A 23,550-nucleotide genomic window follows, 5' to 3' on the forward strand; every position below is an offset into this window, starting at 1 on the left:
AATTGTAGACACAGTACATGACCCGTTATGACTGGACCAATGTTACAAACAGTCGTCGAAATTTAGTTTTTTTTTGACGAGGGTACGGAACAATTTTAGAGCGAGGTTTTTTTATTTTCTAAACAACCAGTTGCTGACAGTCTCTAAGATTACTGAGTCCGGATATACTTTGTTGGTATCACTCCGACAGGTTGGGGTTGTAGTAGAGACTTCGGTTTGGTACAAGACTTGTCACTTATAATTTGACGATGTTGGGGAGAACAACAGAAGAATTTCTCTGCTCGCCCCAAAAGACCTAAGACGGCGGAGAAAATCAATTATTTGTTTTGTCCTTTTGCACAGATATTCAATGTGATCCTTCAATGACAGCAGACGGTCAATCATTTAATGTCCTTTTAGTCACATAAGATTTATTATTTGGATAGATTTGTATTTATTTAGTGGGAACAACTAGTTCTACACAGAAGTTGATATAATCATTGGTAACAGTAGTTATTTCATCTAGTGAGCCTTCCTGAAAAATGTCCTGAAAAACATTGTAATGCTACAGTTTAATACATGTAACAAAACCTGTCTATGACACTTTTAATTCATAAACTCATAATTTGTGTGAATTTAACTTGCATACCAGGTGCATTATTCATTTATTATTGTGTAATTTTCAATTTCTGCCTGACTGTTGACGCAATCTTCTCTGACAAGCTGAAACATGTGCATGGTTTCATCAAAATTAAATTAAGCGTTGGATCAGTGGCTTCTATTCTCTTTTCAAACCCCCCCCCCAGAAAGGCAAAAAGGGTTGGGGGGCTGCGCCTCACGTGCCACGGCAGTGAACTACAGACAATCAGCCACCCCTCCCCCACAACAGATCACAAAACCACTGAATGGACAGTTAGAAAACAAGAAAATCTGCCTGTTTTGCACTTCTCAACTGCACCAGGGCAAAAAGTAAATCCAGTTAGATCCTCTGGTGTTGGGAGTTAACCGGAACTGACTTTTTGCAGCCAATGGAGAACTCGTACAAATGGAAAGACAAATTGCATCAGCTTCCTGAAAACAGTGAATCATAAAAACGGCAAAGATACATGACATGCCAAAGCAAGTGGTTCAAAAAAACTGACTCAAGACACCTGTTGCACAAACTGGTAAACCATACCAAGAATGCAATCACGTCGTAGCCCTGCTCCTTCAGCCAAACCAGAATACAGGATGTGTCCAGTCCACCGCTGTAGGCAAGAACCACGGTACCTTTAGACATGATGAGGGCCTTCAGTCCAACAGGTAGAGAATCTGTGGAGGGACAGCAGACAGGGTGTTATATCAGTAACTACGCTGGTGCAGGATGAAATGTTAATATATAACCTCCTGCAGATAAAAACTTGATTACATTTTTGAAAAACAAGCAATTTGACAATAAGGAAAGTCAGATACTTCTTACTTTGTTTGTTAAAGGTGTCATTTTATCTTCAAATTTTACGTGCGTCTTTCAAGTCTGTCATTAGTGTTACTAACTTCATCTAGGGGTGAACATTTGAATGGGAAAATGTATTGTATTGAAGAATTAAACGATTTTGATATTGACTGAAGCCATATTCGGTCTGACACATTGCAGCCATTTTGTTAAAATTGTAGTGTTTTCTCCAAATTGTCACTGGTGTTACTCTTCTTCCTGGTAACACCAGTGACATTCCTATACAAATAAGCTTTGTATAATGTATAAAAATAATAAAAATACTTTAAGCTCTACTTGTTGTGGATTCATCAAGTTAATTGTTAGTTATTGCTATTTAACAGGTTTTTAGATGTGTTTAGAAGGAATATATTTCAGCAGATTTGTATCACCCAGATTCCACCTTTTCTGTAGAATGACTCAAATAACAATAAGGTACAGTCCTAGCGATCAATAAGGTGCTCTCTCAGAATCATCTAACAATGCAATGAATGTGCTTTAAATGTAGTAAGCATTGTCAGCTGGCAAATATTCAGCTTAATGAATACAGTTGCTCATCCTGTCTTTCTTTTTAAATGATGATCAGTTTTAAAACATGTTTCAACCATTGTCAGAATATGTCAGAATATGGTATGTATTTAGGGTGGACGTTAAAGTTATCAGCATTGCTTAAGGAGGATGACATCTCCACAGGTGGTTTCCTAACTCACATTCTATTCAGAAGATGAGTGACTGACAAAATGTGTCATCTCAAAACAAAGCTTCCACATGTGCCAGAGCCAGGGAATGGAAACGAGCTCATGTTATGTGGATAAATGAATTTTCACGTGGTCAAACACCCTAACCCCAGTTTGTCTCTCCTGTATCCTAACAACTTGGCATTTGGCAAGCTTGCAACCATTAGCTAAACTTATTGTTTTCCCAATTGTTGGGAATAGCTAGCGAACAACATAGCATACGCTACAAACTGCGCAGAAAGAATGTAAACGTTCCACTCATGTCAGTTGACACGACACGCCGTTTGCCATACTGCCCAGTAAAGTCAAGGCGGTCGCTGCTCTGGCTGACAAATTACGTTATATTCATTCATTCTTAGTTCAAATATGAAAAAGGTTGGTTTTACTTACGATAGAGTGAGTTTCGTGAGTCAAACAAACGTTTTCCGGAGACGTACTGTTCGTCAGTGTTCGGTGAGGACTGGAGGAGGGCAGTGTGTTTGATTCCGCGGCTGATCCGGGCTAACTGGTCCAGCGCACATTGCGTCATCCATAGACCTCGAGGAATACTGAGCTTCCTGTTGCAGCTGCTCATTCATTCACATGATGGAGTCTTGGACAATGTTTAACAATCATGCAAGGGAAAATATTCTTGAGTTATACGAATTATTAATTAGTTCTAAATCCGAAATCCTTTATTTTTCCCGCAACAGGGAAATGTACATTATTATGACAACAGCAGATAAAGGGGGAGAAGAGAACAGAAAAAATAAAGAAAAAATGGCCAAGTATGCAAACGTTATTAATAAAAGGAGATCAGAATAAGTAAAACACAAAATAGCAGATAAGTACACCATGGTAAAAAAAAAAGTAGCAGGATATACTCTATAATATATATTTTTTAAAGGGACCATAATTTAATTAAAGAGGTAGCTGGTAATGTATGCCAATTGTAATAGAAAAATATTATACTCACTTAATTTAATAATATCGTTGTGTGATTGTTATTTACTAATGTTTATCTACTTTCACTTCTTTGCTAAACTTGAGAAAATTCTGTTTTAATTAATCTTTTCTTTTAGGGAAGTGCTATCACTGGTGGAAGACTATATTCAAGCAGTAGCTCAGCGATGGGGATTTTTTCATTTCTTGATATGGAGTTACTTTACTAATAGAGATATCTTGAAAATCTGGCAACCCCCATTTCATAAATTGACAGCTACTTGTGATAAGGCTCACGCTGTGGCATCCCATGAACTTGACAATATAACAAACAAGAGTGGATTATTTCATCAAATGTAGGCCTTAATTTAACACTCATCTTTCCTTCAATAAAATATATACTCGGTACAAAAAACAAGTGATAAGAAAAATGCAGATGCTTTACTTAAAGGTGACCTATCATGCAAAATGCACTTTTGTACGTCTTTTATACATGAATATGTGTCCCCCGGTGTTCCAGGGAACTCACCAAGTGTCAGCAAACACAACCCTCTCTATTTTCCTCCATACCCAAATCTCTTAAAAAGGGGCTGCAACGGATCTGATACAGACTGATCCAGATTTGAACACTTCTCTGACGTCACAGAAGTGGCGCTACGGCTATTGGGCCAACTCCACCAATCAGGAGGAGACAGCCACGGACAAGCGCTGGAGACGCTGTAGTACTTATGCCAGGCCTGTAGATGGTGCTGTTCTCACAGAATCAGCCCATGCAAAGACAGTGTTAAATTGAGCAAAATTAGGAATGGCTAAAATGCATGATCTGTTTGGTATTTTGAAAAATAAAAAGTATAAATATGCCTTATATAGGTATGGTCATATACTATATTCAAATACCGATATACCGATATATTCATGTCAAAATCCAATTTATAAGAGGTCCTGCATTCAAAATGGTAATAAAAGTAATTGATATTGTTAGCCTGCTATGTTAATATTGAGGTTGAGCTTGATTTAACTTATTTATACATAGTAGTAAACAAGCTCAAGCTCATGTGAGCTGATCTGTTGGGAGATGATTAAGGGAGGACAGAAGAAAAAACTGGTTTCAAATAGTACACTTAGAAGGGAAATGTCTATGGAGCTGCTTAGAAACTGGGAAGCAAACTCTAACTCTGCTTAATCCTCTATTAAACTCTTAATTAGACAATCGTTTCAAAATGTAACTAAGATTTGAAACTAGCAATTAGAAACATACTCTTAAAAGTGGAATGTTTATGGAGGTAATAAATCAGTTTCTGATAGCCTTTTGCACACTCAAAATATTTTCAGTAACCAGTGAGTCGCCCCCTTCTGGATATTACAGAGAATGCAAGTTATATTAAATATGGAAAACCAATGTTTTTTTACTTTTCATTCATTTATTTCTGTTATACCTGAAATGCACTTGAAAGGATGTACTATACTGCATGTTTGTAAAACCATACAACAACATATGCATGGCTCATATGTAGATAATTTATATTAATATAATTATCAGATGGTGCGACAATGTCCTTCAGCCTCTTTATGGAACATAATCTAAGAACAAAATAAGAGCTAAAACCTTGAGAAAGTGACTTTATATTTTTGAATTTTAATGTTGCCATGAACTTCCAAAATCAAAAAAGAAAAATGATCGAAAATACAATATAAACTTCTGAAAATCAATACACTGAACTTTTTTTTTATTTTAACTTTTTCTTACACAGGGCAAAAAACACAGAGCAAAGACAAAGTCCGGATGGCTAGTGACTCTGTTAGTCCTCTTTGCTTTTTCTAGATCGCAGAATATGTTTTTTTCACAAACATTGAGCCTCCCCCCTTATTATACTTTCAAATACAGTTCACTAGTCAGGCATTTGCAAGACGTAGTACAAAGTGCCCAATAACAAGTCCTGGAGCTAACAATTGCATTGAAATTTCAATCAAGCATGACTGCAATCCACCACTTTGTATACAACGTCCCCCCAGACTCGACTTCCCATGAACAAGAGTCAGTTGAGACTGAAGGTGTACGAGATGTATTGAAAGGGTGTGAAAAAAAGATGGGAAGCGAGACCTGGAGATTCAATGCAATTTGCTGTCAAATCAGTGCACAAGTTCGTTATGGTGAAAAATCTCAAAACACTCCAAGATCCAACGGCAGAAAAAGATCAACATCCTCGGGTGGAAACCCAAAATGCTGCACTTGATCCAATAACATGGTTTTATTCAGAAAATATGAACATTAATCTATTATAACTCATGGCCTAACACCCGTAAAATACAATAAATTGTTTTCATTCCTTCTGCACACAGAACAAATAAATCTCTTCTTCCAGTCATCATCCACTAGTTGTTAACCTTGCACTTTGAAATACACGGTCCTTTTGTATTCTTGTTGCCATGGGGGAAAAAGGACATACAAGTATGGTTTAGAAAAAAAATCTAAAAAACAAATATATTAGTCTGGAGGAAAATAGAAAGAATGTCCATAGATGGGCGAGGTGGTGTCTGTGGATTTGGCCAAATAAAAAATAAGCTAGAAAAAAAAAAGACCTGTTGTACCCTGGTTGGTGGGAGCTGGAGGAGAGGGAGGGTCTTTGTGTCCCAGTTGGTGGGGGAAGTTAGTGGTGCTGTGCAATCCTCTCGTCTTAACCACCTTTCTCTACCACTCCTTCTTTTTCTCATCCATGGACACTCCGCCAGGTCCAAGTGCCACCACCAGCAGCAGACCGCCGATGACCGAGGTGGTCTGGAAGAAGTCGTACTTGAGGAAGTCGTGCATGGGCTTGTAGGCGGGGACGGTCCAGAAGGCATTGAAGTAGATGTTGATGGCCAGGAGCCAAATGACGAGGGTCAGAGCCGCCAGCTTGGTTTTGAAGCCGATGGCAACCAGGATGATGAGGGCGGTTCCAACCATGTTCTGCAGGATCTGTGGAAAAATGTTAAAGTAGCTGCGTGAAGATCTGCACGTTACAGTGTGCGGCTATCATGTAAAATAGACATATCAGTATGCAAATTCATTTGCAATGACTCACTGAACTAAAATGAATTGAACCTCAAAAGCCTAACAGTTGTGGAAGCTTTGGAAAGTGAATCATCCTAGTACACTTGATTTGTTTTATACTTCTTCTACCTCCGTCTTCCCTCTGTCAACAGAATTGTCATTTTGACTCTATTTTTTATACAGATTTAAACAAACAAGATGTATTGTGTTAATTATTTAGCACTTACGGTGTAAGACAAAATATGTTACCATTGGGAAGAACCAGGCTAGCCGCTTCCGGCTTATTATAAATAACTTATATTCACATAGCACACAGGCATGAGAGTAGCTGCATCATTCTCCTGTTACTCTTGGCAAGAAAGTAAATAAGCATATTTCCTAAAATCATAAATGTTTTTAATTGAACTCTTAATCTAAATTACGTTTATGTCTTTATCGATATGTTTTTGGTGGTGTTGCATTGGTCTGAAGATGTTATATCCATCCATGTTAAAACTGTTTATGTTGTTGTCAGTACTCACAGAGAAGAAGTTGGAGTCAAAGTGCAGCAGAGTCATGAACATGAGCACTAGCAGTACTCGACCGCCCAGCTGCATGTACTGCTTTGGAGAGCTCTCTCCCATGGAGGGCACTCCAGCGAACATGCTCTTTCCTTCCGAACGAGACTCGGCCAGCAGCAGCAGCAGACCCCCTCCGAGTGCGAGGTTTCTGGGAGAGGAGAGAGGAGGGTTACTTTTGGACAGTGCCAGTCATAAAACATCTGAAAAACACACAACATTGTACTAATCTTATAAGGAACTCATTAATGACAGTCAGAGGTTGATCAGTGTGGCTGCAACATGTTATTTGTTCCAAATAAACACTTAATGATTTGGTCACGCCAATCAGAGCCCATATTGATATTTTAACTTACTTTAAAAGTAACCAGTGCTAAACAATTGGCTTCCTTTTAGAAACTCTTGGATTTCATAACTTCTCCTTCCAGCACTTACATTTGCCCTGACTTATAATAACGACCAACATCACATGAATTAAAACATACAGAAAGCAGAAACAGCAAAACTCGACGGTAGAACTGTATTTATGGGATTTCTCTGATGGCTGTAGACTGTTCTGTCCTGTTGGTGTTTAAATAAATCACAGGTCTTGCTCACAGTAATGAATGGGTTCTGCTCGACAACTGAGTCCCTTTCTCATTTAGTACCATAGCAAGTGAAAATGTCCAATGCTGCACTAAAAGAATTACATAGCGCCAAATGAATTAGGTTAGTTCTGAACTGTGAACAGGAGCAGTACAATTTTAAATGTGTATGTATATTAGAATCAAACAAATGAAACCGGCTTTTTATGTATAGGAGTCATAAAACAGGTCAAACCAGATGTAAATATTCCAATAACTACAAATAGAGTTTGTTTTACGACTGACACTTACCTCATCAGAAATTTAAGGTCCCATAAAATGCTGTATGCAACAGTCTGGTAGGGGTAAACAAATAAATAAGGATTAGTTACAAAGATACATTGCTTGTGTACAATAAAAATGTAATAATATAATTGTTCTCACCTGTAGCGCTATGATGCCAAACAGTCCAAAGCAGGCATACTGTACAAAATTTCTACTGAGGATGAGGACACAGCCACCTGTTAGGACACACACAAAGTTATGGTAATTATATCTACAACACACTGCGTTGGCTTTCAACTTTCTTCTTTATAACGACAAATTGAAAATGCAACAGTAATAGTTATAATTTCTCTGTTAGATCATAGACATCACATTTGACTGAAAGAACAGCATTTTTGGCAGAGAAGTACAATGGTTTCTAGATTTGGCGTATTAAAAGTGAAGTCACACTGAGTTGTGTGGGTGCTGCTTTATTTAACTAAATATTTTTTTATTTGGGAGGCAGTTTGCAATGTGTTTATGTTTAATGAGTTCAGGGAGGCATTTTCACATTGCAATTCTGAAGTGATCCGTGGACGGGTAAGCTGCCTTTTCAAGTCTTCATTCAAGTCTTGTCATTTATCTGTGACCTCTCTAATCTGCTTGATGGTTTACGACCCAGAAGTGAAGTTCACTGTGTTTGTATCTATTGTGTGGAAACAATTGGGGCTGAAAAGCACTTTTGTCAATTTTTCATACTTTATACATATTTGCCCTGAATCACAAACCTATTTAAATGTTTGGGAATGACACAAATTGTTTTTCATATTGAAACTGATGTCTTACATTTTTGGTAAAGCTCTTAGCTTCCACTACTTCAAGCACACTCTTGTATTGCTAGCATTAAAAAAGCAACATCCTTTGGTTAGCCATTTGAATCACTTGTTAGTGTTGTGTAATACTCCACCCAGTAACCCGACCAAAAGATGCCGCTTCTTACTTTCAAAATCTAATTTCATGTCCTGACCGTAACCTCACAGAGCACTGCCTCCCTTTCACTTACCCAGCTGTCCTACGAGGTTAAGCAGCACAAAGCACGTGGCGAGGAAGTAGCCACAGCTCCAGGTAGCCTCAATGTAGTCTCTCTGCTCGTGCCACTGGAACCACATGCGGATGCCATCTTCCAGGAAGGTGCTGATGAGACAGAGACGTGCCAGGTGGGGCAGGTACTGTTTTGTTACCCGCAGAAACTGGGCAAAAGAGGGAGATAAGAGTAGAAATTATTGATAAGAAACAGGATGGCTTATAGTGCAAAGAGGAAGATTCAAAGGATGTGGTTTCTGAGGCTTCGCTGAGCTCGTATACAACAGCAGAACTCAGACGTAACATTACTGGGTGCCCAAGCTGTAACACAGAAAGCTGAATGTCACTCAACTGTATTGAACAGTCACCTAAAGACTCCTTTAAAAAAGCCAACAATATTCCCACCTGTTACTACTAAACAGATTTTAGAGTTTAAAATCATTAAAAAGAAAATAAGTCATCAGGCCTGCTAGTAATTATTATTTACATTGCCAATTATGTGGATGGGAATAAACCCACAATTGCAAGGCAAAGTGAAAGTCGCAACAGTCATTTAACACTGAATTGCTGCCTTGCATAGGCTTAGCTAGCAAAAATAAATTCCAGAGAAACCCTAGTGCCACATAGCACTGACCCTTGTAAAAAAGGAGAGCGAACACCATAACCTGAAGATATGGCAGATGGTGTGCTACCTGTGGAGAACGTTTTTACTTTGATTTAGTAACCTGGGGAACTGCAATGTGTAACATAAGTACACAAAGTGGATCAGTGTTGGTCTTTTTACCTTTTAATCCACCTTAAGACTAGAGTAGCCCGGTTTGACATAGCTGCTGTTTAGACGCCAATATTTATTCTTTATCATTTCATTACAACAGCAATTTTTTATTATAAAATGTTTCAAACTAAAAGAAGAGGTTAAGAGGTCAATCTGTACATGATGTTCTACCCATTCAGAATACCCATCTTTAATATTCAAGCAAAAAACAAAACCTACAAAGGTATACTAACTGATCATCATCAACTGCTTATGAAAATGTTGCACTGATTTCAAAAGGCAGAATGTCCCCAGTGTTTAAGTTCTTTTGTCGTCAACAAAATAACAAATCCTGAAAATAACAGGGTGTGCCTCTGGGTTACAACCCTAAATAGCTTGATGTTAAATTATTTTGAGTTGAAATATGATGAATGTTTAAAAAAAACAATAAAATACCCTACGATCTTTTCTCAAACATAATTCATGAACTGATCCTTAGATAGTACAGTGACATAGTAAAGGTATAGTGAACTGCCCACAGCTCCTCCTACTGAGCAGTCCACATCAGCACTGTCAGACCCCGGCAGCCTATCAGTGTCCACCAACTCCCACTATGACGACTGCTATTTGGTACATGAATGGATGAAGTGGGAGCCAATCCGAGGTCGCTGCAACAGCCTAGAAATAGACCATTTTGTAAAGTAACGTGTAAGAAACATGTTAGCTTGGGTCAAAATGGGCTTGCAGAGTTTGTTGCAAAAAAGTGCAGGTTCCCTTTTTCTGAATGTTTTACAATACACACTCCTGATAAGAGTGTATAACTGAATCAGTTGTGATTAGATTAGGGAAGAGCTGCAGTGTGTGGCATATCGATTGAGTTCAGTCAACACAGCTGCCATAACAGACACAAAACGTACTCTAGTACTTGATGATTAAAATGACAGTACTACTAAAATGAGATTTAAAAAAAGGTGGCTTATCCAGCAACAAAACAAGGACATAAATCCAACACTGCTGCACACAACTCTTTTCAGCCAGACTGCAGTAACTTTTAAAAGGACAGAAGGTACAGGAAACAAAATCAGTGCTCTGGGACTTTTTCCAAATTCTTCACAGGACCATGAGTGATACAGGCAAACCTGACATCTGATATTGATAACTCAGCTCAACTCTAATAGATCAGAGCATTGCCTGAAGTCATATCAGTACAACAAAAACAGACAGACACAACAAGGCAGCTGTTGCATTTAAAAAAAAAGTGAAGGTAATGTTTATATTCAGTTATTTGGCGAGTTGTGTGGAGTTAAGGCCACATGCTGAAGCTAAGTTTAGGAAAACCAAATGCTTCTGAGATATGTTGCAACTCTAAGCCACCAGCAATGTCAAAAACTAAGGGGGTTAAAACCAAATGATGTCTAATAAGTATTAGCCAATAACTTTGAGGCTAAACTGAGTAATTTCACAACTGCTGTCTGGCACTGTCTGGCAAATAAACCAGAAGGAGACGACAAGATAACTATCTGGCACATATATGTAGCAAATTCCTCATTGATATTGATTAAACTAGGTTGTTCGCTCCCAAACATATGTCAGTTTCATTCTGTCTGTGTGAAATAATAATGCTAGCTAATCCATCTGGAGACACATGACAACACCTCAACCAGTTGTCATGCAAAAACATTAGCGTAAATAAGCATGCTAACGGTAAAAACACTTATTGAAAAGGCTTCACAGCGTTCCAGGAAACAGTTAGGAAGAGCTGACGCTACTTCATGCAGAGAGAAACTAGTTAGCCGCTACATGCTAACAGCGGCTAACTGTCGTGCTAAAACTGAAGTTACCTGGTCTGCCACGTCTTCGGCTGTGTTCATGAGTTCTTCCTGCCCCATGTTTCGTTAATATAACGATTATTTTAATAAGTAAAGATCAGCGCAACACAATTTTGATGTGATCGGTATTTTTTGCAGGCAGCGTTTGAACTGCTCCTCCCACCGGTTAACGTTATTTACTTGAAGATTTCCCGATTGCCTGAACGCAGAGAAAGGCCGCCTCCGCCCCACAATGCCCCGCGATTTGACGAGTGAGAGCCCCCATAGATGGTACTGCAACCGCTGTATGCCACGTATACTGATCCGTACAGGGGCTTGAACCAGCTTCAGTGTTGTTTACAGGTTTTTACTGATGAAATGAGCACAGGATTATTATCTACACCTCACCTCAATTCATTTTTACCATAATCTGTATAATGTGTCTTTGTTCAGCCTTGCAAACGCTGCACACTCTCATATAAAGTAGTTCATATGGATGGTTTCACTTTTTGGACGGATGTTCATTCCTCTTGGCTAAAAATGTTTATTATGGTCTAGTAATCCTTTTATAAAAGTAAAGCTGGCACATTTAGTAAGTGATGAAATGTAATTGAGTAGGCCTACCAGTTTTCAGGAGCAGTGAACAATTTAATTTAACTGAGAGTTACATAATAGTATTTTTCAAAAATGCTTTTTAAAAAAAACTTTATTTATCATTTTTTCAAAATGTACATCTCTTCAGTTCAAACCCTGAACGCATACTGTCCACCTGAGTGGACATATAAAAATCTCTTTGAAAAAACTAGATAAAAAAAAAACTAAAGTTCAGATCTTGTTTTTCATGCCCCAAGAGCAATAATAACACTTGGTAAAAAAATCCTGACTGAGGCTTTCATAATTCATGCATGACTTTACTCTTTTATTGGAAATGTCTATTTATAGATAGAATTATTTGACTTAATGCTTTTATGATTCTTCATTTGTTGTTATGCTCTAACATTTCTATTGGTATCTTAGACTTAGACTCTAAGTCTACAAATGAAGAATCATAAAAGCATTAAGTCAAATAATTCTATCTATAAATNAAACTGGCTTGGGGCATAACGGGTTAAATGGTATCAAAAGAATCTGGAGAAAAAACGGTTGATTATAAGTGTATGTGTACAAATCATAGACGGTCTATGGCAGGGATCACCAACTACATTTGTCAAGGGCCAAAATGTATCCAATAGACCAGGGCTATTCAACTACACATTCAGTTGGGCCAGATTTTATAACTACAAAATTCAGCTGGGCCAGACATTCAGCGGCCTGTAAAAAGCGGGTCGTGACACATTTTAAACCAACACATATTACTGCGATGAAAAACATGCAATCTTTATTCATTGTTCATCTAACAAAGGTACGTCAAAAAGTGCATAAAAACACAACAAATTAGCATTAATTTAACAGAATCAGAAAAAAATTTGCACAGTTGTAGCATTACATTTGTTTGCTTTAGAAGTCAAATAGTGAGGTTATGTTTTTTGAACCAGGCACATCACAAAGTGCATTTACTGAATACAATAATAGCAGTCTTAATACATTTCCTGACATACAAAAAAACAGCTAAAGAGCTCCAATGCAACACAAAGAGGTAGTACTGTAGCAATACTATTTTTTCACTTTTCAAGTAATAACAAAAAATCATACGTTTTGGTCACATTTGACCCAGACACATTACAAAGTGCATTTAAATGAATACAATCCTAAGACATTGGTGAAGAGTGTTGTCAGTCAGGGAGCAGCGAGTGCTACTTTTGATTGAGTTCATGTGTGAAAAGCTTGATTCACATGTGTGTATGTTGATCCAAACATACTGAGCACACAGATCGCTACTTTCTGAACGTTAGGGAACTGCTGTTTTTTGACATCACTCCAAAACTTCGCTGGCCCGTTAGTGCGCTGGATGTCAATAAGTTCCAGTGTATATTTCCCCTTGTCGATGCAGGGGACCACTTCCTTTGCTCTGGTTGATACGTCCCCCTCTATTGCAACAGTGAAGGGGTCTCTGGCAAAGCCCATCATCACCTCTGTGGGCAGAGCAAGTCCATCCAATCGACCGGCAAAGTTCTCTTTCAACCTCGCAATGAAATCTGTCACCACATCCGTGACCGATTTGTGCCGGAGATGTGATGTGTTTGGGGAGCGTCGGAAAATGCAGCATCTGACCCGTGCTCAAGTCGGTCGCGAAAAGGTCCAGCTTAACTTGGATCTGCTCCACAAGATCAATGACCGTTTTGTCTCTGTTTACGCTTCAGAGTTGAGAGAGACATGTTTTAGAGTTGCTATCATAGGACCACCGTTACTAGCACCACTTGATGCACTTTCAAAAAACGTGCTGCGTTGTGGTTTGGTGGTTTCTATGCAACGTGGAGTGTTGCGTTCATGGTCTGTACTAGTGTAGGAATTTGGCTACGGGAGGCTGGGCCACTCGGGAGTTGGTTCTGGGCCGCATCTGGCCCGCGGGCCGCCAGTTGAATAGGCCTGATGCAGCCCATTGTTTACTGCTGTATATAATGTATATATGCAGTGTTTGTTTCAAAATGATTTATTATCCATTTCCATAATTTCCAGTGGGTGCTAGTGTAAAATGATGTTCCACTTTTATGAATTCTTTACATTTAGATAGTGTTTCAAGTGTAAAATGCAAAAGCTTAAAAACGTATAAGAGATATTTAATTAAAGAGGCCACTGTGATTTTGGATGTAATCACTAACTTTTTAATTATAATCATAAATAGCTACATTATCTAAAGCTATTTTATGTGAGCATATAATTTCCAGCTCTCCAGACAGCCACCAGGGGGCGACACAGTGCTGTAACCTCACCACATTGAAGACGGTTCGCTGCCTTATGCGAGTTGTACCGGGACTGAGAGAAAGAATTAAACTCTCTGCTATTATTTTAGTTGGATTATCAACAATACATCGCTGCTTTCCTCTGTGAGATGTAAGTCGTTACAACTGTTGCTATAGTAACATGTAGATAGTACCCCTGTAGCCGCTGTGTTTTTATCCGTAAGTTTGCTAGCTATTTTGAAGCTAAGCTAAGCTAAGCTAACTTGTTGTGTTCAGTCACTGTGCGGTGGCTAATGTCGCTAGCTTCGTTTGTTTCATAGCAGGTGTAGCTTGTTCATTTTTTCTAACATTATTTTGTGTTCGTTATTGAATAACTTGTCGCTCTCTTCTAAAAAATCACGGTTCCCGTTAAGATGTTAGCTAACAAGGTGAAGAAATTATAAATAAACCATGCAAACCAAAAAAAGAAAATTGTTGTTAGCTTACATGCTAGACTAGTGCTAGCTAGTTGTCATCTCGAAATATGAGAGCGATTCGCTGTCTCAGGAGGTGCGCACTGTTATTGAATGCGTCTGTACAACAAAGACAACGGGACAGATAATGACACAACTTTGTTCTCTCTCTCCATTCAGAAATACCTCCTCTTGAGGGTTTTTAAAACAGTGTCACCTTTCCGCTGGTGGTCTTTACACTGTGTAACATCAACGGAGGACATTAAAGCCAGTTATGTTCAATCCGCACCACCACCAGCAGCAGCAGCAGCAGCAGCAACAACAGCAACAATTTCACCAGCACCTGCGGCAGCTACAACAACTTTTCCAGCAGCAGCCTCCACCTCCCCCTCCGCCACAGCCACCTCCTCGGCATCATGTCGCCCATCACCACCACCAGGCACAGCGGTAAGAGCGTTAACTCGAGCCCGGTGATTAGGCAGGGCCCTCCGGATGAGGTATGTGGGACTGGCGGTGGTGGCTGAGCCTTAAACCACAACACAAGCCCCACTGTGGGAAATATATATTTTAAATTAAATATATTTGTAAAGCCTGTCTATATACATGTATTTAAGTACAATTTTCTTGTACTTTACTTGATTATTTCAATTTTTTGAAATGTCTTCAACCTACTACAATTATTACAAGAGATAAATAGTGTACTTTTATTCCACTACTTGTATTTCATATTTTTAGTTACTTTGCACATTTGGATTAATGATGTGAAATATAAACAACACTTAAATAAGACTTTAGTTACACCTGGATTAACATTCACAAGCTATTGTGCAGCATACAAAACATATCATATATTATTCTGAAATGGGCCTATCTGTATAATGAGTACTTTTGGTGATTTAAGTAGATCTTTATGCTTATACTTTTGTGAGTAACTGTGAGTTAATGCAGGACCTGTAACAGAGTATTCCTAAACTCTTGTACTTTTACTTGAGTACAAGATCTGAATACTTCTCCCACCTCTGGTTATTTGTTGTTGGGGCATTTAATCCAGGGTAGGATATGTTATGTTTGTTATTATGTACATTTAGTAGATAGAAAATCAGCTATGCGATATTATTTCTATCAGTCCCAATCTTGCAGCACTGGCATACTTTTCTAAAAAGTTTGTTTTGTTATTGTGACCAACGAGAACTTCTAACTCCAACCAAATCACCATTGTCTTTCTGTATCAGGTATTAAGAGTTGGCAAAGGCTTGTTATCTGGCCTTCCCAAAGGTAGTGTTGATAAACTGCACATTATATAAAACACTTTTAATTGCAGGATTACTGGCAATTATTATCTTCACTTATGATAAAAACCATAAAATACGCTGTGGGCATTTGTCATGTACCTGTCGGCTTTTGTCACTCTTATCTTTAATCCTCGGGTCAGCTGGTCCCTTTTATTTTATTCTGAGGATGAGAAAAAGCATCGGCCAGCATATTGTCCCTTCATACTCTATACTGTACCAGCTTTGTTAAATGTAATGACAAATACACATATGTTTTATAAAGCTCATTGTAAATTGCCTTGTAATTTCTGTTATAAAAAATATATAATAACACCTGAAATAGAATCTGCGCCAGAGCTGATATAGAAAGATCTTTGATAAAGGCTAATCCATATCAGAGCTGCGCCAGACTTACAGACAACAATCATAAACATGAGAATGAACATTAGCAGCTTGTGTGCGGCTTTGTCCATGTTATATCTGATGTGTAAAATACGTTTCCAGGTTTGATGAATAATTTGAATAAAACATATATCTGGAAATGTACTTATGAAATGATGCTGTATGTTTATTTACTCATGTGTATTTGTTGCGCAGATCCCTTCCTGGCGCTCAGCAGTCAGCCCCTCCTCCCAGGATGGTCAACATGTGCCAGGGATCCATGGCCCCCAATCCCATGCTGCAGGGGGCCCTACTGATGCAGCAGATGCAGGGTACACTTTGAATTCAAGTTAAAAGACAACTGGAAATCATAAAGGACAGGCACATTTTAGTTGGACATTTACACAGACAATGTGTTTAGAAGCGTTGGAAAACCAGCTTCCAAGGTGTTTAAATGTGCGTCTTTTCTTACGAATGCGTCTCTTTTCATGCTCGTTCAGGTAGCATGCGGGGCTTTGGGATGGCTGGACAGCAGTTCCGTCAGTTCTTCACTGCCGGGTCCAGGAACTCTCTGCTCGGCCCGGTCCCCATGGGCATGGCCATGAAGTCCCCCATGATGGGTTACCCAGCTGCCCGACAGTACCACCAGCATGCTCGCTACTACAACAACAACAACAACAACACCCCCACCACAGCCTCTTCGTCCTTCTCTTCCTCCTCCTCCTCTTCCACCACTGCTGCAGTAATTACAAAAGCACCATTATGATTATGACATTATTGACAACTTTAATTTAGGTCTGACTTTAGACTAGTCAGAACAAGTAAACATCTGTTAATATAAGAACTGATGCAGCAAGCCTCAAATCATGTGTTTATAACTTCAGCTAATGCTTTCATTGTAATGAAGTCATATTTGACCCAAATGCTGGTTATTTTGTATACTTTATTTGATATTGATAGTAGAGCTGAAATGATTAATCAATGGGTTTATGGTTAGAGAATTATTCTCCATTATTTTGTATATGTTATTTATTAAGTGATAGTAATTACATTGGTAGTTTTTGAGCATAAATACAAAACAATTAATAAGTTTCAGCTCAGAATGAAAATATTTACAGTTTTTTTTACGATGGTATACGAAATACCCATGGGTTTTGGACAGTTGATTGGACACAAAAGTGTATTTGAACAACATTACTCAATTCAAACACAATAATTTGTTGTCAGTGATTTGTGCTATGAGACACCTTTGTTTCATAGCTGCAATGTTATCTCAGACTTTGTTGTATATTTGTGATCCTATCGTGGTCTCTCTTGTGCAGGACGCTGCAGCGCGTCAGCCTGACAGGAAGAGGGACAGCGAGCAGATGGCCTCAGGGAGCACAGACGACCAACCAGCAGCTAGCAGTACCAATGAAGCCGGGGACAAGACTGAAACAGGTAGAGCTGCAAATCACCAGCACTGAAACATGCTTAAAGGTCCCATGACATGGCCATTTCTACTGATCATAATTCCATTGTTGAGGTATACTAGAATAGATTTACATTGTTCAATGTTCCAAACTCACATTGGTTTTCTCATACAGCATCTCTGTATAGTATGTGTATTCACTCTCTGTCCTAAACGCCTTGTTGGAGCTCCTGCCCCCCCCCCCCCCTATGAGCCCACTGTGCTCTGATTGGTCAGCTCGCCCACTCTGTTCTGATGAGTCCACCACCGTTACAGCAGAACATCAGTGATTATGTGTCACAATGGCGATAGCAACCAGAAAAGGACACCAGTAATGACAAACAGATGAGAATGCTGCGTGTTGGCGGGACGTTGCGAGGCTCGCTGCTGTGAGGAGGGGACAGTGTGAGCTCTATTACTGGTGTCATTTCCTGGTTGCTGCGTGGAGTCTGCGAGACATCGCGAATGGATGCGGAAAGGGGGGGGTGCTGACGGGGCTGCAGCACCCCCAGCTCCGAGGCTCCACTAGCACCCGCACCCCCAAACGTGGCGCCCAGTCCACGGATTGGTCCATTTTGGTATGGTCACGTCACTGTACCCAGGAAGAAAAAGAAAAATCTCCAACGAGGCGTTCTGGGACAGCATAGACAGGTCTTTTCTGTGTTAGAGTTTTACTCGCTACAGGGTGTACTTTGAGGGTTTGTGACTTTGCAGACCGTTTACATGCATAAAAACCTTCATAACACACAAGGGGACGGGTAATAACCAGAAAAACATGACATGGCACCTTTTTAAGGTTTAAGGTGATGTGTGTGTTAAATGACATGTGTGACTTTAAAGACTTTAATGGTAAGCATTTGATTGTAGAATCATTTGTTTGTATAGAAAATGTTCTATGTGATTGTTTCCAACTTTGTTTTTTGTCTTTTCCACGCACAGATGGTGCCGTGGGAGGAGTGGATGAACCAACGCAGTCGTCTGAGGAGCAACTTGAAGAACCTGAAGTCAAGAAGCAGAGGACAGATGGGTATGGAAAAGGTTTTTTATTGCCATGGCTCCTACAGCCACTGTGAAAATCTTTTCATCCCAAGTGTTAATGTCCTATCCGTGGAGGCAGCAAGAATACCCAGCCGAAATATGGATCATGGAAGGACTTTACACCAACCTAAGGATTTGTTATTTGTTCCTTCGCTAAATCTTGTTATTTTCACTGCAGGTCAGAGAACCCCAAGGAGCACTGTGGTGTTGAGACGATCACCATCGCAGATACAGATGGGGATCTTCTATGTTCAGATACTAACAGCAACACAGAGGACAGCCAGCCTGGAGGTAAAACCCCCAGAAGCATTGAGTAGATGGTTAAATACTCTACTTTTATTTAACTGAGCAGTCATTTCATGTTAATGTAGTTTAGGTCAGTTGAGATGATAACTTCGATTTTTGCTTTTTTACCCCCTTTTCCCAGACTGCATCCTTATGGAGGAAGGAGGCTCCCCTGGGGGGTCGGATGTTGTTGAGGCACTGGAGGAGAGCAGAGCTACTGAGGTGAGAAGTCTTTATTTGGCATAGTCGGGTCATAGACAAAGTCATTTGAACGCTAAATAATCTATTTTGAATTAGCTAAATCACTATTGCAAACGCTAGGTGGGTCATGTGGTGCTTAATGCTGACCACCACTATCTGATGACCTCCTGTTTATCGCCTCAGTTACATAAATACTTTGGGACACTGGGTTTAGTTCTGGTTTGAACCTCTCTGTAGGAGCACAGCCATTTGTCAGCTACGTCCCCATCGGGCAGGCTGAGTGAAGAGGACCAGCAGGGGGATTCCCTCTCAGAGGGGAAAGACGCCTCTTTAGCTTCAGCAGACAACCAGGAGGAAGAGGAGGGTGTAGCGGATGGCACCAATAAGTTCTACTGCTACCTCTGCAGCATTACCTGCCACAACCAGCAAGTATGTTGAATGGACGCACACATTCACATACATAGGCCTTGGTTATCTAGTCTGAAAGGTTGCGGGAAACGTATAATGTATGTCATCTCATAAACTATTATCTTCTAATGTTATTGTTTTTTTTTCAGAACTTCAAGAGTCATATGAACAGTGTTTCGCACCAGCAGAGGATGATGGAGATCCAACACATGAGCAATGCCTGCCTGGTCACCCTGATGCCACGAGTGCACGAGTCCCTACAGGAAGCAATTAAAGACGGGTCAGTTTAAAGCAGTATGCATTTGTTTTGTGCCAAGTCAAAAGATAAGAGAGACAAGTCAGCACCTTTTTGATTGTCTCCTTCAACGGGGTCTTTTTCCTAGCTTGTCATTTTCATGAATAGATTTATGAATATTGTTTGTCTTTTATTTTCTGCAGAGAGAAGAAGTCTGACTTGAAGCATTGGTGTGCCACCTGTCACACCCACTTCACCAGTGGCCTCGCAGAGCACCGTCGCACCGAGGAACACAAAGTAAACCTGCTTACGTTATAGATGAGCACATCTCTTTATCAAAATGGTTTCAAATGTAAAGAATCATTAATGTCCTGTTGTCCCTTCATCTCTCCTCAGCTTGCCAGCAGAGCCGTCATCTCCTCCTGCACTGTCTGCAAGAAACATTTCAGGACCTCCCAGATTTTCGTGGAGCACTTGCGGTCTCAGGACCACAGACGGAAAGTGGAGGAGGTATCTGTGTTTATAATGATTTCAAAACGTTTTAACAACAAGCGCCCAGATTGAAATATTAATGCTGTACTCGCTACTGTTCACTAGCTCCAGGAACAGGAGGGCTGCAAGGCCTTAGGCAAGCTGACGGAGCTGGACACAGAGGGCTTCTCATTGGAGGAGGTGGAGGGCGAGGAGGAGGAGGAGGAGGAGGTGGAGGAGGAGGAAGAGGATAAACAGATGAACGAACAGGTGATTTGCTGTTATGTTTTTCTTGTTTTCAATTCGGACCACATTCTCTTAGGGTCTAAAATGACACTATTAGGACCCTGTAGTTTGTTAAACTATACTTGTTTACTGTGACAGGATGACTGTTCCTCCGTTAAAGAAGTGACTCTGAAGGACATGGCCAGTGACGAGCAGTATGACGCTGACACAGTCTATGGTGAGTCCTTTGAAGTGACCTTTGTATGCTTTATTGTTTGGATTTACCGATAACATTCAGGCGATGTTAATTATTTGGTTTCTTTTGCTGCAGGGTCCAGTTTTTTTGTTCCAGTCGCAGGTTTTATCTGCAGACTCTGCAACAAGTTCTACCACTTTGAATCCTCTGCCCTGCACACCCACTGCAAATCAATGAAGCACTTTGAGAAGCTCAAGGTTGGCCTTTCCATTCTTTTACTCACCTTGTTTTTTTCCTCCACTAAAAAAGAGTATAACTGATTATCTCTGGCACAAACTATTGTTGATCGACTTGTTTCTACTAACTATAGTATTCGTGTTTGTGGTTATTTGTGTGAATAGTTTTGTGTCACAGATTGTTGAACGGCAACTTCAATCCCAGTATTTCTTAGAGGGTTTACTGCATGTAAAAAGATGTGCATTAAGGTGTGTTTACCTTGGAGAATGTCCCTCTGTATTTGTAACATATATTCATGCTTCGTCTTCTCAGAGGTACCGAGATTTGAACAGCGACGCTGTTGAATCTTCCAGAGAGTGTCTCCCCGCTGCAGACAGCCTCAGGCCTCCTGTGACCGAGACCCCCACAGTCTGTTCTGAGGAAACCTCCCCCTCTGAGGAAAACTCTGTTTTACTGACAAATCCAGAAACCCAGCAACAGGAGGAGGAAGAAGCAGAACCAACCTCACAGGACTTTGTCAGCACCTCAGCCACCAATACTGACAGCACAGACCAAGAGCTCCGCCTCCAACTGAAAGAAATAGAGACAACGAAAGAAGAAGAGACAACGAAAGAAGAAGAAGAGACAACGAATGAAGAAGAGACAAAGACATCCCAGGACTCTGTAGATATGGAGGGGCCAGCTGAGCCTCCTGCTGCCAGCGGAGAGGAGCCAGATGCTATTAAAGAAGAAGAAGAGGAGGAGGAAGAGGAGGAGGAAGAGAAGGAGGTTCCTGCTGTCCCAGGGAAGAAGAAGGCAAAAGCTAAACCCAAACGCAAGTCGGGGAGGGCCATAAACAGACGCTGAGTCAGAGAGGAGGTGGGGAAAGAGTGGAACCTGGCAGAAATGTAACCTGATACTGACCGGATGTGATGAGGTGCTTTCATGAAACTGAGACCAAGGTGTGAGCAGCCCCGCTTCTCTCCATGTCAGAAAGTCTGAATTTACCACACACATGTAGGAAGATTGATAATACATCATGGTGGAACATGACTTCCCATGTGATGCTTTCCCAGGGTGGGAAATTAACACCTGACAGCTATAGCATACATGTTAAACCAGTGGGTCCAAATGTTGGCTCGCGGTCAAAGAATGATGTCGCATCATCTCTAGCCTCACCACTACATTACAGCAATACACATTAGGTCATTGTAGTTCGGATCAAACTGTTTTCCTTATAAAGAGAAGCTTCTTATATTGAAAGAAAACCATCAACTTGATACACATTCTGTCCCAATTTCTTCCTTCATACTAAAATCAAAGCATTTTTCGGCATGTTTATTGCAATGTGTAGTTAACTCAAAAAGTCACTTGCACACAGGTGGTAAAAAAAAAAAAAAGACGCTTTGTGAACCCCCCAAGTAAACTAAAAGTGTATTTAAGTTGTAGTAACTTTAGCGGTCCCTTAATTTCATCTCGCTCCATCATCAGGTACAAATCATATCTTGTGTAAAATGTTATTTATGACCATGTCTTCAGCTGAAGTCCAACCACACAGAGCCACAAGTGAACTATACTGCAAAGAATTGACTGTTAAAAAGTAGAATGGGATTGAGACACTGATAAAAACGTATATACAGTTTTTTAATTTAAAGGATTACATGCATTTCCCAAACAAGGAGATCTGCATTTGACATCTGCTTAAAAGAGCAATGACCCCATCTTTCAGAATTATTTATTCAAATCTCTGTAATTGCTTATTACCCCTAAATGAAGAGCATCTAGGCTTTTTATAATTATGCTGCATTCAATAAACCAAATAGGCTGGTAGTTCCTCCAAAAAGTTAATTTCCCACCCTGCTGTGCTCAAGAATCAGGATATTGTTTTTACTCATTAAGCTAGCTAGAAGAGTGATTGTTATTTTAATATAACGTACAAGTGGAGACATGTTCAACAATGGCACATGCTTATAGAGAGCTGAAAGGAGAATGTAAGCAATGTAAGTGTTTGAGCGAATAACGTCTTTTGTTTTTCAAACTAAAGTGTTAAACAGGGTACTTTTAGATGGAGTGTTGAGACATGTTGAACCTCGAATCTGATCAAAGCTTTGTTCAGGGCATTTTGGTATCGTTTTTGGGGGGGCAGGGGGTCCAGTTTATTTCATGTTATTTTTTTCATAATAAAGTGTTTAAAATGTTTGGGATTCAACAGGCTCTAAACTAAGAATCCACACAAAAGTCTGCACTATCTGCTCATTTGAAAGCTCGTCGGTTTAGACATGTATATGCTGCTGGGTATTAAAGATTGACCCACAAATCAGTCTTCTAACTCATAATTCATAATGATAAAAGCGTAGAATGGATAGTAAAGTGTGCCTGCATTCAGAAAAAAAGTGTTTTCCATTGTCTTACAATGCTGTTAGTGGTAGTTGCTCATTTTCCTCTAATTTATCATTGCATTGATTTTCTAAGATATTTGTGTTTGCTGTACACTGGACAGAAGGAACCACAGTTATTGTGAGGAGGAAAGTGTTTATTTAATTTAACAAACTGAGTAGCAGTCACACAGTAGACCATCCCATGATCATACAAATGTGTAACTTTGGTTCCAGCATTTCAGCAGTCACAAGGTTTGGGGGCTAGTGTGACGTTCTGGAAACATTTCATCGTCCACATCTGAGAAGGATATTTTTGAAGCACACAAGTGGTTTGC

At 39.9% G+C, this 23,550-nt stretch overlaps 3 protein-coding genes across 3 annotated transcripts in view; 1 reads left to right on the plus strand and 2 right to left on the minus strand.

Annotated features, from left to right (window-relative positions):
- The window catches only part of ass1 (argininosuccinate synthase 1), a 25,938-nt gene extending 23,208 nt beyond the window's left edge, over nt 1-2,730 (minus strand). Inside the window, exons 1-2 of the mRNA XM_010780572.1 lie at nt 2,578-2,730; nt 1,157-1,290 (exon numbers count right to left, since the gene is read on the minus strand). Of these exons, the coding sequence (XP_010778874.1) occupies nt 1,157-1,290; nt 2,578-2,716 (273 nt within the window). The 5' untranslated portion in view covers nt 2,717-2,730. The remainder of the gene's footprint in view (nt 1-1,156; nt 1,291-2,577) is intronic.
- A 2,088-nt stretch (nt 2,731-4,818) lies between these two features.
- surf4 (surfeit 4) lies at nt 4,819-11,421 on the minus strand. The gene is made up of 6 exons (XM_010780582.1): nt 11,202-11,421; nt 8,587-8,773; nt 7,704-7,780; nt 7,572-7,615; nt 6,661-6,847; nt 4,819-6,064 (listed from the first exon to the last, which is right to left on the minus strand). Exons 1-6 carry the CDS (start codon nt 11,247-11,249, stop codon nt 5,798-5,800), a joined length of 810 nt encoding a protein of 269 aa, XP_010778884.1. The 5' UTR covers nt 11,250-11,421; the 3' UTR covers nt 4,819-5,797.
- Nucleotides 11,422-14,033: 2,612 nt separating this feature from the next.
- ciz1a (cdkn1a interacting zinc finger protein 1a) lies at nt 14,034-23,514 on the plus strand. The gene is made up of 16 exons (XM_010780597.1): nt 14,034-14,159; nt 14,641-14,907; nt 16,329-16,444; nt 16,613-16,854; nt 17,435-17,552; nt 18,502-18,589; nt 18,779-18,891; nt 19,028-19,107; nt 19,324-19,515; nt 19,644-19,774; nt 19,933-20,026; nt 20,126-20,239; nt 20,327-20,470; nt 20,585-20,663; nt 20,757-20,878; nt 21,171-23,514. The coding sequence occupies exons 2-16, from the start codon at nt 14,735-14,737 to the stop codon at nt 21,702-21,704; spliced, it is 2,340 nt and encodes a 779-aa protein (XP_010778899.1). The 5' UTR covers nt 14,034-14,159; nt 14,641-14,734; the 3' UTR covers nt 21,705-23,514.
- The last annotated feature ends 36 nt before the right edge of the window (nt 23,515-23,550 follow it).

The sequence above is a fragment of the Notothenia coriiceps genome, unplaced genomic scaffold (genome assembly GCF_000735185.1).
Source record: "Notothenia coriiceps isolate Sejong01 unplaced genomic scaffold, NC01 NC01_scaffold00000490, whole genome shotgun sequence".
NCBI lineage: Eukaryota > Metazoa > Chordata > Actinopteri > Perciformes > Nototheniidae > Notothenia > Notothenia coriiceps.

Excerpts from the sequence above, each read along its gene's own strand:
- ciz1a (XM_010780597.1), top strand. The coding sequence starts at position 14,735 with ATGTTCAATCCGCACCACCACCAGCAGCAGCAGCAGCAGCAGCAACAA. Across the intron at positions 18,892-19,027 it reads AGAGGACAGCCAGCCTGGAG|ACTGCATCCTTATGGAGGAA; the intron begins GTAAAACCCCCA and ends CCCTTTTCCCAG. Across the intron at positions 20,027-20,125 it reads GTCGCACCGAGGAACACAAA|CTTGCCAGCAGAGCCGTCAT; the intron begins GTAAACCTGCTT and ends ATCTCTCCTCAG.
- surf4 (XM_010780582.1), bottom strand. The coding sequence starts at position 11,249 with ATGGGGCAGGAAGAACTCATGAACACAGCCGAAGACGTGGCAGACCAG. Across the intron at positions 8,774-11,201 it reads CCGAAGACGTGGCAGACCAG|TTTCTGCGGGTAACAAAACA; the intron begins GTAACTTCAGTT and ends TCTTTTGCCCAG. Across the intron at positions 6,848-7,571 it reads GACCTTAAATTTCTGATGAG|AAACCTCGCACTCGGAGGGG; the intron begins GTAAGTGTCAGT and ends CTCCTCTCCCAG.